This window comes from Suricata suricatta, chromosome 10, assembly GCF_006229205.1.
Source record: "Suricata suricatta isolate VVHF042 chromosome 10, meerkat_22Aug2017_6uvM2_HiC, whole genome shotgun sequence".
NCBI lineage: Eukaryota > Metazoa > Chordata > Mammalia > Carnivora > Herpestidae > Suricata > Suricata suricatta.
In genome coordinates, this window is record NC_043709.1 from 8,463,660 (window position 1) to 8,476,633 (window position 12,974).

The 12,974-nt window shown below is 54.0% G+C and overlaps 2 protein-coding genes and 1 long non-coding RNA gene across 6 annotated transcripts in view; 1 reads left to right on the forward strand and 2 right to left on the reverse strand.

The window, feature by feature from the left end:
• The window catches only part of ATF4 (activating transcription factor 4), a 2,045-nt gene extending 1,680 nt beyond the window's left edge, over positions 1-365 (reverse strand). The window contains exon 1 of the mRNA XM_029953183.1: positions 160-365. The gene's annotated coding sequence lies outside the window, so the exon portion shown is untranslated. The remainder of the gene's footprint in view (positions 1-159) is intronic.
• Positions 366-3,510: 3,145 nt separating this feature from the next.
• Positions 3,511-12,974, reverse strand: part of MIEF1 (mitochondrial elongation factor 1) — a 14,025-nt gene continuing 4,561 nt past the window's right edge. For 3 of the 4 annotated variants that reach the window (XM_029953186.1, XM_029953185.1, XM_029953184.1), the window contains exons 2-5: positions 9,154-9,304; positions 8,090-8,267; positions 7,600-7,862; positions 3,511-7,040 (exon numbers count right to left, since the gene is read on the reverse strand). In XM_029953186.1, the coding sequence (XP_029809046.1) occupies positions 6,234-7,040; positions 7,600-7,862; positions 8,090-8,267; positions 9,154-9,297 (1,392 nt within the window). In that variant the 5' untranslated portion in view covers positions 9,298-9,304 and the 3' untranslated portion in view covers positions 3,511-6,233. The remainder of the gene's footprint in view (positions 7,041-7,599; positions 7,863-8,089; positions 8,268-9,153; positions 9,305-12,974) is intronic. The other variant, XM_029953187.1, reaches the window with a different exon arrangement.
• On the forward strand, positions 10,535-11,944 carry LOC115303419. Its single transcript, XR_003914042.1, has 2 exons — positions 10,535-10,568; positions 11,279-11,944. It is a non-coding gene; the product is annotated as an uncharacterized LOC115303419 (long non-coding RNA).

Genomic DNA, 12,974 nt, shown 5'->3' on the forward strand with positions numbered 1-12,974 from the left:
GCGTCGGCGTCTCGAGGACACCTAAACAGGGGTTACGCGTCTCGGGCGCTCGTAAAACCGCTTCCCCCTCCGCGACGCCGCCCGGCCGCACCCAAGCGAGCCGAATGCCCTCGCCGACCCGGGGGAGCACGGCAGGAGCGGCCCGGCCCTGGTACTTACGCCATGGCTTAAGCCGCTGGAGGGTGCCGCTGCAGAGCCTGGTGCTGCTGCCGCCGCTGCAAAGGCCAATGCTGCCGCAGGCACTGCTGCCTCTAATACGCCATGGCGGCCGCGGACCCTGCGGGAGGAGAGGAAGGAGAACGCGCGCACACGAACACGAACTACATCTAAAAGCGACAAGGAGAGAAATGGCCGCGATACCTCGGCCGTCGGTCCTTTATAGACTTTGCCTTTATGATGACGCATCACAGAGCACATCCTTCCGCCGAGGTCACGTGACCCGCACCTCCCACCCACTCATTCTCGCTTATCCGACGCCCGTACTGTATCCAACCCACGACTTTTATGTCCAGGGTGTAGCTAAGAGAACACGCGTTATTTCCAAGGTCTCAAGAAAGGAAAAAGGCGCACTATTTTACACAACTCAGATCAAATAGTCACTCTCCCCTCTGCCGCCTAAGAGCGCGGAGGGATTCTTCAGACACACCTCGCTTCCGGTGTTAGCTTAGGGGGCGGGGAGAGAAGTCTTTCTGCCCAAGGAAGGTTTTTATTGTGAGGTCCGAGGCCGCCTGGTTGTCGCGCGAGAGGCTGGCGGGGAGCGAGCGTCGAGCTGATTGGTTAGACGTGGTGAGTCATATATATCTCAATTTTCTATTGGCTCTGAGCCCGAGATGGGCGGGCTTCTCAATTGAGGGAGCCCAAGTCCGAGCGGGAAGGGGCGGAGCGGAGGGTGAGGTTCCCGCCGCTGGAGTCTGTCCTCAGCAGTGGCTTCCGCAGTTCTCCGCACAAGTAGCAGCCAATGATTGTGCCGGCTTTTTCCCGGACCTAGAGCGTTCCAAATGGTGGCCACAGGCCGGAACCCGTGAGGTCCCTTCCTGACGCCCTGAGTGAAACTCTGAATTAGCGGCCAATTTCAGGCTCGATATGAAATTCCGTGTGCGTTTTCCCTTCGTGTGCATTTCCATTGAATGCAAGGCCTTAAGTAGGTGAAAGGGGAGACTGAGGACCTCAGTCGGGACCTCAAATGCTCCATGCACACCTACCATAGAGGGCCAACTCTGCATCCTTACCGTGAACTCTCAACTCCAGGAGGGAAGGTGCATAATCTCTAGCCCAGTTTAGGGTATTTTTACATACCCAGCCTGATAACATGTTTGCAGTTCTATTAAAAGTATTCCATCCATCGTAAGGGAACTTCTTTTGGTTTATGCAGATGCAGTTGCCCTAGAGATTTTATTATGCTGGTATCTGTCACTGTCTGTTAACGCCCAATTCTGCAACTGCCCTGTGTAACGTAACCACTTCTCAGCAAGTTCCCCTAATGTCACTAATGAGAGAAGAGAAGCTTTAATACCCACACCCACTTGCCCCGCGCGGGAGGTTGGAGTGTTTGGTAGCGGCGGTCCAGGTCAGGGACTGCAATTTGCACTCTATCAGGGAGCTGTGAAGAGTGCCAAGGAAGCTCTTTGCCATCTTCCAGTCCCCTTCCCCAGTCAAGCCCCGTTAGGTTTCTGCCTCCATTTCAGTGGGCCATGGAATTATCTAGCAGGGATGTGATGTCAAACAATGTAGGGCCCGACCGCTGTCTTTGTCCATTCATTGCTTTGATTCAGTCTAGCCCAACGACTTCTTTACAACAGCAAACAGAACTCATGGGATGAAGTGTGTGGCCCAAAGCTGTCAGTGGAGGCAGTATGGGGCGGTGCATAGAAGACAGATTTTAGAGGTAACTCCAAAAGGATCGTGGCTCTTCTCTTTAGTTGCTGAGACAGCTTGGTTAAGCAATTAATCCTTGCTGAGCCAATTTCCTCATCTGTAAAATGAGGCTAATGATAGGTATCCTTATCCTTAGAATGAAGTAAGATCACATATGGAAAGCACTGAGAAAAGTGCTGATAAGTGCTCAATAAATGGTTATTACTCTTCTAAGAACTCAGGTCTTCTGATCCTGACTTCCCAACTCCACTCCCCATTTTCCTTACATCTTCCTGCTTCCTCGGAGGACTACTAGTGTTTATTGGGTTGCTGAAACCGACAACTGGTACATGCAAAGCATATTGCATGCTGGGACAAGTATGGTTTTTGCATTGCCTTGGAGAATCACAAATCTCAAGATATAGAGAAGTTGTCTAGTCTTGCATGCAAAGGCGCTTAAGTATCCCTGAGCCGTTACACAAGTCTTCCAAGGTGTGACTACAGACCCATGTGGCATGTCTCAGACCTGTCAGTGCCTGACAGATGACCAGGCAGAAGGCTGAGAAAGAAAGTAGTACTGCCCCAGTTTTGACACTGCAGAGGTCATAGGTGAAGGGCTGCAGGGGCAGCCTGTCCCATCCTTCTATCTCGGAGACCCAGATCAAGCACTCTGAGGCTCTCCTAGCTGAAAATGGAGAACCGGCACCACTCCTGCAGTAAACTGTTTCATACCACACAGGAGACAAAGCTGTTGGAAAGGAGATTTTTATTTTTTCTTTCCATGCTGTGGAAGGGCATCATGTTCCCCAGCTTTACTTCCTCCATAAAGGAGAAAAAAAGACAGCCGTTCTCCAGGTCTCAGGGCTAAGCTACTTCTGTGTGGACCCAGCCAAGGTGGGACAGAAAGACCGGTGACAGATTCCAAATCTACCAGCTGGACATATCCACTGCTACTGAAGGGCAGGCAAGTGACTGGAAGGCAAGTTGTGAACTTGGTCTCGGGGACCAAAAATTTAAAGACTACAAGGTGATCTGAATGAAAAGGTAAACACGCTGGACTCAGCCTCAGAACCCACATCTGCAGGGGCGCCTGGGGGGCTCAGTTGGTTAAGTGTCTGACTTCAGCTCAGGTCATGATCTCACAGCTTGTGAGTCTGAGCCCCACTTGGGGCTCTCTGCTGTCAGCTCTGGGACCACTCAGATCCTCTGTACCCCTCTCTGCCCCACCCCCACTCTCTCAAAAATAAACTCTAAAGGACTCATCTGGTATTTTGGCCACTGAAAACCAGCAGTATCTAAAAGGGCCACAACCTAACAGATCTAGTGCTAAGTGTCCCTTACCATTCTCTTTGGCCTTGACCTTTAGCAGGAGGAGCAGAGTACTAAGAAACCCTGTATACAGAGGTTTCTAGGCAGGGTCAGAGTCTCAAGGAAGACCGGCCATGGTGGAGGGCTCCAGCACAATGCAGGTGTCCCTCCTTACAGAACCTCCCCGGGGCCTCTCTACAGTTTTGCTCATGAAGCTGATTCCTTGTCAAAACCACGTGAGTTCTCCAGTTGGAGGACAGGGGAGCAAACTCGGCTCATCTGGGGTGTGAACAGGGAGCCCACCAGGGGCCGAGACCCAGGAGAAAAGATTGTAGGCCTCAAAACAACTTTTCCAAACCTTAATTCTGATGATTTATTTGAGGGGGGGAACGTCACAACAAAGCATGTCCTAAAAATACTGTTATCCTGAACTCCTTTTTTAGGAAGGGGCAACAGGGGAAAAAAAACCAAAATATACTTTGGAATTATGTTTTCGAGACAATAAGTATATTAAGCATGAGGCGAACTCTGTGGTTTGCTGATGCAAATGGTGCAAAAAAAATTTCCAGAGAAGCAGAAGCAGATGCCATTACTTCCGGCAAAGGTGGGAGGGAGTTACTGAGGAGAAAGGCGGGACGGCAGGGAAAAGGCACGACATCCTTCCCCAAAGACTAAAAAAACTGGGAGGGGGTGCCGAATGTTGCCCTCTTCTATCCAAGAATCTCAAAACACCGGACAAGCGTCTGTGTTTCACGAGGCTTGCCCAGTCTCCGTCCGCAAACCCCCTAGGACCAGGGCCAAGAATTTCCACTGCTGCTTGTTCTGAGGACTTCCGGGGGGGGTCTTGCTTGTGAAGTAAGAAAGTCATGGTCTTTGGTTTTGTGAAACATAGGTAAGAGTCAGAGATGCCCTTGTGTTGCTCTTTAAGATAGGAGATAAAACCAAATCGCAGTTACACTTGGCCTTGGTCATTTGGAACTTAAGTCTTTAAAATCTTTTTTTTTTCAGCTCCCCCTCCAATGTCCAATGCTTTCGATGGAATTTGGTCAGAGATGCCAGCTTGAGAAAACTGGATTCTATGATACTCTGGGAAAACCAACCCCTTTACCTCAATGAAGACTAGCCCATGCTTTTGCGACCTCCCCTCTCCCTTCCCTCTAGCGGATACCAGATGGGTGCACCAGAACCACCAAGGCCAGGCTCCACCCACCCCTCCACGCCAGCCACCTCGGGCGGCACTCAGGCACAGAGATTTCCTTTCAACTCTCACTGGATTCTGATGAACAGCCCGGGGGAGAAACTCGCGGGGTTCTGGGCTTTCTATTTTTCATTCTCTCTCAGGAGCTTCATACAAATGAAACACCCAAGCCACGTTAAGGAACTTCTGCATATATACAAGAGAAACAGGAAAATTTTCCCAACACAGCCAAGGTCTACCCTGGTTCGTGACCTCCTAATCCATGACAAAAAGGGGACAGGAACATCTACCCTAAATTCAAAGGGCAGCTGAGGGTTCAGTGCTGTTTAGAGCCATTTCATGCTGCTGTCCTTGGGAAGGAACGAGACAGCGGGGAGCTTCACCGGAATCTCCCAGGTGGAGAGGTAGGAAGAATAGGAAAAACAATAAAACTCGATGGGAGAACAAAATACTGGATGGCAGATCAGAAACAATTATTATTGGCTTCTTGCCACGAACAGGAGGAAAGCGCTACACAAGACCACGGACGATGGGTATCAGACGGTCCTCCCCGCCCGCACCACACTTTGCACGTTGCGATACACACAGCGCGGTTTTAGCAGCGGGAAATGAGGGGGCGGAGGATGCTGCGCCCCCTCTCCTCCGGGTTTTCTCCCCGCGCACTGTCCCTACATAGCACCAGTCTCCCCGGGTGCGGGCTGAGATGGGACGGGGAAGAGCTCGGCGCGACTCTGCCGGCCCTTTGGCGGTGCCTGGGGTCCCAGCTCGCACCGCTCTCAAGTTCCTGCTCTAAGGCGACATCCCAGAGGGGCAGGGCCTGCTGGGGGAGAAACACGGTCGCCAAGCCTCCCCTCAACCTCCACCACGGAGGCCGTGTCCTCGAAGGCCTTGTCCTGATTGGCAAGAAGACGAGGAAGGGACCGAACAGCAGCGCTGGTGCAGGCGGTGGCGCCCCGGCAGCCCATTCCTTCCCTCGGCCTCCAGGCGCTCACGCAGCGTGCTGATCAGACCCAGCCAAGGGGGAGGCGTAGACTTCAGGCACACATGCCCTCCCCGGGCCCTCCTCACCACCTCCGGCTCGCCCACCGTGGTCTCACAGATGGCCACTGAAAACCACAATCTCCAGGCACCTTTGCATCCGGTTTATCTTGGGCCTCACTCCCGCGTGGGTCACTAACAGTGGCCCCAGGAGGGACCTTCTCAGCACTTAGGAATCTGAGCTGGTCAGGATGTGGGGGGTGTGGGCTTCTGCTCCAGGAACCGGGGCCAAGGGCCAGCTCTCCCACCAGTTTTAGCCCCAGAAACTCGGAATACTGTCTGAGCGCACTCTCTGCAGAGCTCGGCTTGCTGTCCGAGCGTGCTCTCTGCAGAGCTCAGCTTGGAAATGTTCGATCAGAACCCTTCTGTGACATTCAACACAAAGGCAACACTTTGACTGGGCACATAGGCTTGGGGGTGGGGGGGGGGGAGACAAAACAGAAGGCATGAACAAGAGGAAACAACAGAGAAGACACTGGAAAGAGAGGGGCCAAAGAGCAGACAGGAGCAGAAAACCTGGGCCGAGTTGTAAAACAGCAGCTCAGGTCAGGCCGGTGCTTCCCCTTCCCAATTCATTCCAGGGAAGTCAGCCTGGAGCAAGGGGGCAGGGAAGGAGGAGGAGCACAGTGTTTGGTAACAAAAATAGAAAGGGGAGGAAAGGGGAGGAGAGAGGTGGCCAAAAGATGGCATTCTAATCAGCATGAGGTGACCCGGGCGATGACCAGCAAGACAGGAGGCACCCAGGGACCCTGGGAGGCACCGCTGTGCAGCCACGTGTTTCTAACGGAGAAGCCAGGGTCTGGCGCCCTGACGTCCACTTTGGCCTTCACCTGCCCTACGTGCGCAGCAGCACCTCCGGCTCGGACAGTGAGCAATAGAGAGTGTATCCCAATTCGTCTATTTCTTCGGGAGTGAGCTCTGCAAACAAGTTTACCTTGGGGTTCAGAACACTGGGCAGGACTCCGGCCTCTAAGTAGCTGATAAGTCCCCTCAAGGCCTGCAAGAAGCGGTCGGCCAACATGTCTGGAGACCAGTCAGCCTCCTCCTGGGCCAAGTGGAGGATGACGTTGGTGAGCTGGCTGGCAGTGAGGTGGCCCAGAGCCGGAGTGGACTTGCATATGGCCTTGAGGATCTTGAGGCACAGAGATCGGCAGCCCGAGTCGGCCTGGTCCAAAGCCCGCAGGCGTGCTGTCTCTGCGGGCCGCAGGCTCAGCCGCCACAGGTTGTCATACTGAGCCAGCCGGTGTGGTCTGGCTACCAAGACGGTGTCGCCGAGGGTCACTGACGGCAGGAAGTCAATGACAAGATGCTTGTCGCGCTCATACTGCACTTCCAATGTCAGGGCCCCTGGGGGTGGCGCGGGCCGGATCACGTAGTCCAAGAGGGACCCTATGGCTGGCCAGTTGATGGAGCCAGCCACTACCTTCTCGAATGTGTCTGCCACCGTCTTGGGGGAAAGATAGCCCCCAACTACACAGCGGTCCCAGTAACTGCTTCCCCGGGGAAAATACTCTGGGTTCTCACGGCGAACCAGGTAGAAGCCGGGGACGTTCATGATGGTGTCCTCGCCGGGGATGCACGACCACAGGTTCTGCTCCAGCACCAGGGGCACGATGAGCTGGATGTGATCAGCTGTCACCACCTGTTGGAGCAGAATTAAAAAGGTTTCGAGGAATTTAATCTGCTCAAGAGACAAGCTTCCCCAAACACGGGTCCTGTATTCCCCCACAGTAAGGGAGACTCCAAATTCGTTCAGAGCGAGGATTTGAACCCCGGTCTGTCAGAGTAAGAAGAAAAAACAAAACAAGAAAGGGTGTAAGGAAGACACGGCAGGGGCTACTGCAGCGGGCAGAATTCAGAAGCAGCAAGACCCGAGACCGTGGTCTTTCTGGAATGCCTACGACACCGATCTTCTGTACCAATAGCACTCTTGAAAGACAGCCTTTTTAAATGTTTTACTTTTTTTTTGGAGAAGAAGAGCACCCACACGCACACAAGCGGGGGTGGGGTGTGACAGAGGATCCAAAGCAGGCTCCACGCTGCCGGCACAGAGTCTGACGCGGGGCTTGATTTCACAAACTGTGAGAGTGTGACCTGAGCCGAAGTCGGACGCTCCACTGACTGAGCCGCCCACACGTCCCTCGAGGAGCACCCTGGTCAGCACCCGACCTGACCCTCCTTCGCGAGCACCACCTGCTTACCTGCAGGTCATCGTAGAGGCTGCCACTCAGGTACATGTCCCGAAGTGGCATGTCAGGCAACTTGGCCCGCAGGAAGCTCCGGAGCTCGGCGCAGATGTCCACGGCCGCTTGCTTGGCCCGCGCCTGCTCGCCGGCAGGGATGGCCGCCCGGTCCCGGTGGTAAGTAAGGAGTTTCTCCTGCAGGGACATGCGCAGTCGTGACTTCTTCAAGTCTACCTGGCCCTTCCTGGCCAACGGCTTGGGCCGGGGTGGGCAGAATGTATCTGCCAAGGCAAGAGAGAGAGGCACATGAGCTCTTCCCGTGCTCGCTTTCGTCCGCAGCTGCCTCAGGCCTGGAAAGGAGCACTGGGGCCAACGGTGCCAGCACAGTGCCTGGCGCAGTGCGCGCGTGAGCAGCGTCTGTGGAGAGCGGGAGCGGTGCTGAGCACTACTCAGAGAGGGGTCTGGGGGGAAGGGGGCGGGGGGGTGGGGGCAAGAGCCTTGTCCTCACCTGCGTCAAAGGCCGAGGAGTCCGTGGGAAGGGTCTGCAGGGAGCGGCTCAGGCCCGTCTTCACATCTTTATTCAGCAATCGGGGCGAACCCATCCAGTTCGGCTCCTCCCAGCTCCTCTTCCCCGAGTGGCTCAGGCGGGTGGGGCTGGCGGGGGCGCTGATGGCCCTATCGTACATCTGAAACAGCAGAGGCCGCGCCGTAGGAAGCTCCCTGCCTCCGTTTCCCTTCTTCTCAGCACCCTTCCCTCAGTAACTTTGCTTCGTCCTAAATTAGGGACTACTGTGCTCCGTGCAGAAAAACCTCAGGAAAATACTACATGATGCAAACGAGAAACAGAGCTGCCGGAAGGACACGACACAGACACGACTGTGGGTATTTTGGTCTAGTGCTTTCCGGGAACTATGTTATTTATATAATTACGATCCTACGCTACGTATGCTTTTGAAATGGATTTTTTTTCATGTTTCATTTCTGTCATTTCCGCACGGTCACTGAAAATGAGGCAGCGGTTAACATTATGGTACCTCTTCCGATGACTTGGCTTCGTACCTCGGGAACGTACCATAATGCTGAACATGGATTCGTTTATTTAACCGATACTATCCCAGTGCCTACTATGTGCCAGGCACTGCTCTAGGTACGCAGAGGAGAGCAGCAGACGGAAGAGACCCGATCCCTGCCCGCACAGGTCCGCGGCACGGTGGGGAGTCCGGGCGATATGTGTCCACAAGTTAAATGTGAAGTATGCGGTCAGAGATAAATGGTAAGAAAAATACGGGAGGAAAGGGAAATAGGAAGTGTGTCTGTGATGCCGAGTGTTGCTATTTTAAATCGGGTAGTTAAGGCAGGATATTTCGGTTGTCATTGTTTGTTCCCTGGGACAGACCTATTTATTCCCCCTCAACGGTTTTTTCAGGGCGGAGTCCTAGAAGCAGATCTGCTGAGTTCTCCTACGGACACTGCCAGACTGCCAGGCTGTGCCCCCATCAGCAGTGTATCAGAGGCTCATCCAAGGCAGCCTCTCGGCCTCTCCCGCCTCCTGGCCCTGGGCATGCCACTTACCCGCTTCACGGCCAGTGTGGCGATGCCCAGCATGGCTGCCCCGCCCACCCCCAGCACCAGCCGGGCATTGGAGAGCACAAAATCGATGGCCGTGCCTATGCCATTGTCATCCTTCTTGCCTTTGCGCTCACCAGAGCCTGCCATGTCTCACCTGAGGACGAAGACAGAACACAGTCATCACCACCTGGGACCTCGAGAGCCAGCTCTCCTCCCTGTCCCCCTCCATCAGGCCAGTGGGCAATAAGTCCAGGGTATTCCGGGAATTCCGGCAACCCAAACCCTCCCGCCTCTAGCACTGCATGCTCTGAGGTCAAGCCCTGGGACACGTCTGCACACAAGGGGGCAGAATGCAGGGCGCTCACTGCGGAAAAACATCTCTCCACCCACCTACTGAGATTACAGAAACAGAAAGCCTCAGCTCAGCGCCAGCCAGTCCTTCGTTGTATTCGCACAAAGTACCCCACACGGTGCAATTCAACCCTCTCCCTGTCCCTTCCCACCAGCGTAACGTAGATCGTGTTTTGATCCTTTGGCTACCACTTCCTGTAAGGCGAGACCTGAGGAGGGCTAACCAGACAGATTAGGTTAGGAGATGCTCATCTAGGCCCATAGTGCCACTTCCCACACCAGGAGTTGACTCGCCAGAGGTCCCAGAGACGGGGTGTGGCACAGCCACCTGCAGGACTCAGGCTTCCAGCTCCCAGTATGGTGCTTTCCCTACCCTGTCGCGTTTACCCTTGCACACAGCAAGCTTTCCTATTCTACTTCCTGCAAAAAAAATTTAAAGGTAAAAAAATATATATCCTGGACCAAACTACTGCCCATGGAGACATGACCTCAAGCCCACACATGAGAAAGGTCCAAAGGGAAAAATAACTCTGAGGACACTCCCACTTGACAAATGCTTTGCTTCTTGGGGAAAGTGTGCGGGGGGTCGGGGGCGGGGGTGGTACAAGGAGCTCGGGAGGCTGGCACTGTGACACTGAGTGTAAACCCCAAGGACGCTGGAGACTTGGCTGTTAATTGGAAAAAACAAAAACACCCACCTGCCCAAATGCACTTGGAGAATGAACTAAAAATGAGCTCATGGGCTCAATAGCAAAGAGGCAGCCTCTGTACAGAGGGAGGCTCAGGCAAGGGGAGCACATACTTGCTCCCCGGCGACAACGAAGACATCCTGACTGAAGCTCCCTGCGTCCCCAGATGAGCCCCTGCAGCAGGAACCATGGGCCCGACGCAGATGGATGGCAAAGCAGTGCAGATCTGAGCGCTGCTCTTACCTCTGCTCCCTGCCCACCTCCCGCATCCAGCACGCCAGGAGTTACACCGGGAAAACCAGCTGTGCACCATTCGGGGTCCCAACAACCCCAGAATGGGAGGAGACAGAAACAGGACCCCTGGGAGCATTTACCAGTGTAAGTAACCTTGTTTCTAATACTGCTGCAGCTAGGGACTGCTGGCTTCACCCTCTGGGCCCCTGCCCATCCCCTCCCCCCATCCCAAGAAAGAGAGAAAGATGCCTGACTCTACTAATCCCAGCAACTGAGTTAACTAAGGGTCACTGTCAAGTCCAAAAATATTTCTCCCTAACTAGAGTTCACAACTTTGGTGGCACTTTTCTCTACCTTTTGCAGTCAACAGAAGCTTTGGGCTTCGGGGCTTAAGGGGAGACTTCTTGGCCAAGTGAAATACATTCCCACTTGCATGGAGCAGGGGGCCAAGGAGAGGAGTTCAACTGTACTACAGGCGGGTCGGGAAAGAACACGACTCCCCCTCCCCCCAGTGGCCACGGAGAGACGGAGCAGATCAAACTCAGCCAAGGCTGAGTAATTCAACCAGGACAGAGTAGAACTTTACACCTATGTGTTCCCCACACCAGGTGACTGGTGGTTTACTTTTATTTATTTGTTTTTTGAGAGAGAGAGCAGGAGAGGGAGAGAGAATCCCAAGCAGGCTCCGTGATGTCAGCGCAGAGCCCAATGTGGGTCTCAATCCCACGAACCATAAGATCAAGACCTGAGCCCGGATCAGGAGTTGGATGCTTAACTGACTGAGCCACCCGTTTGCCCCTGGCTTTAACTTCTTTTAAACAACAAAGGAACCTTTACTGATATATTTATAACAGACACACTGGATGCAGGCACCACCTTGCACGTGAGGCAGCAAGACAAAGGGATGTCCTCCACCTAAGCGAAAGCCAGAAGGAGCCTCCCTGGGCCATTTAACCTGGGGCCCATCTGATGACTGGTAAGAACAGGGCAGTGATGTGGCACAACAGCAAAGAGCCTGGGTTTTCGAGCCGCCAACCCTGAGGATGAGGACTTGCCGTGGAGCCCTGACTTACAGGCCCGTACCCACGCCAGCTACGAAAAGGGGATACTTATGCCTGCGTGGCCCGAATCAGAGGCTATAGTGAGGAGAAACCGTCTACAAAAATACTGAACGTGAACACTTTACAAAGTGCAAAAGTACCCCACAGATACGAGCGGTCACGAAGGCTTTTACGATCTCCAGTCACAGGACGAAAGGTCACCTTCCAGAAGGCAGTCAGTGATCCCGACTGTCCAGAGTCACAGTTCACCTTCTGAGATGGAGCTAAGAAATGGCCTCTAAAGCCCACACTCTTCTGCACTTAAGACCCAAACTATTAAGCTGGGTGGGCCTGTGAGGAGGCTCTTCCTTTCCTAGGCCGTGGGCTCCCCCCATCCACGGACCAGGCGATGCCTCCTGGGGGAGGAGAGTATGTCCGTGAACTTCAACAGGGAGATAAATGTTCTTTTCTAAAACCTAACGTGTTTCGGTTGAAACTGCTTATCTGCTGCACACCGTCTACCCAGGTTCTGGGGCTTGGCTTGCCTATTAGGAGACAGGACCCCTCCCCCTGCCGGCAAGAAGGGGGGCCTGGCTCCTCGGTGCCGTCCAGGAAGAATGCTGCTCGTTAATGGGCCCGGCGTTTCAGTTTTGCAAGATGAAAACGCTCTAGAGATCCGTTACACAACAATGTAAATATTCTTTTTTTTTTTAAGTTTATTTATTTATTTTGAGAGAGGATGCACATGAGGAGGGAAGGGTCAGAGGGACAGAATCCCAAGCAGGCTCCCCACTCTCAGCATGAGGCCTGATGTGGGGCTTGATCCCAGGAACTGCGAGATCGTGACCTGAGCTGAGATCAAGAGTCGGATGCTCAACCAACTGAGCCATGAAGGCACCCCAACACTGAATATTCCTAATACTACTGAACTATACACTAAAATTGGTTACAATGTTTTCTAAAAAGATGGCGACAAAAGCAGAAGGAGCACTGACACGGCAGGCAGGGCCGGGACGGAGGGTCTCAGCGCGGCTGACGCTTCGGGCAAGTTGCTTCCCCGACTCCCCGATATGCAAAGGAGAACAGACATACTCCTTACCCCGAAGGAGTGGGGATGACGTGGGACGGTGGCCCTGCAGGGGCCGGGGAAGACGGCACAGAACTGTGAAAGTGCCAGCTTATTTTACCTGACACAGTCACAGGACTGACTCAAGTGCACGTGATGAGCTGACACGTGCGGCGAGGGCACGCCGAGCACGCTGCACGCACTAATTCCCGAGTCCTCACTCCGCCACGGGGTCGCGGTGTTGTCTCCGACCGACAGGTGAAGAGGCCGAGGCGGAGGTCAAGTAACCGGCCCGAGTTATCGTGTCCGGAAGCCGTGCAGCCAAGCCCGGAACCCAGGGCTCCGCTGGGCAGAAGGAGCTCCAAGGAGTCCTAAGTAGCCTGCACCCCCTGCCCTGGTCACATCTATTGACCAGGAGACCTTAAACTTCTCGGAGGCATTTTG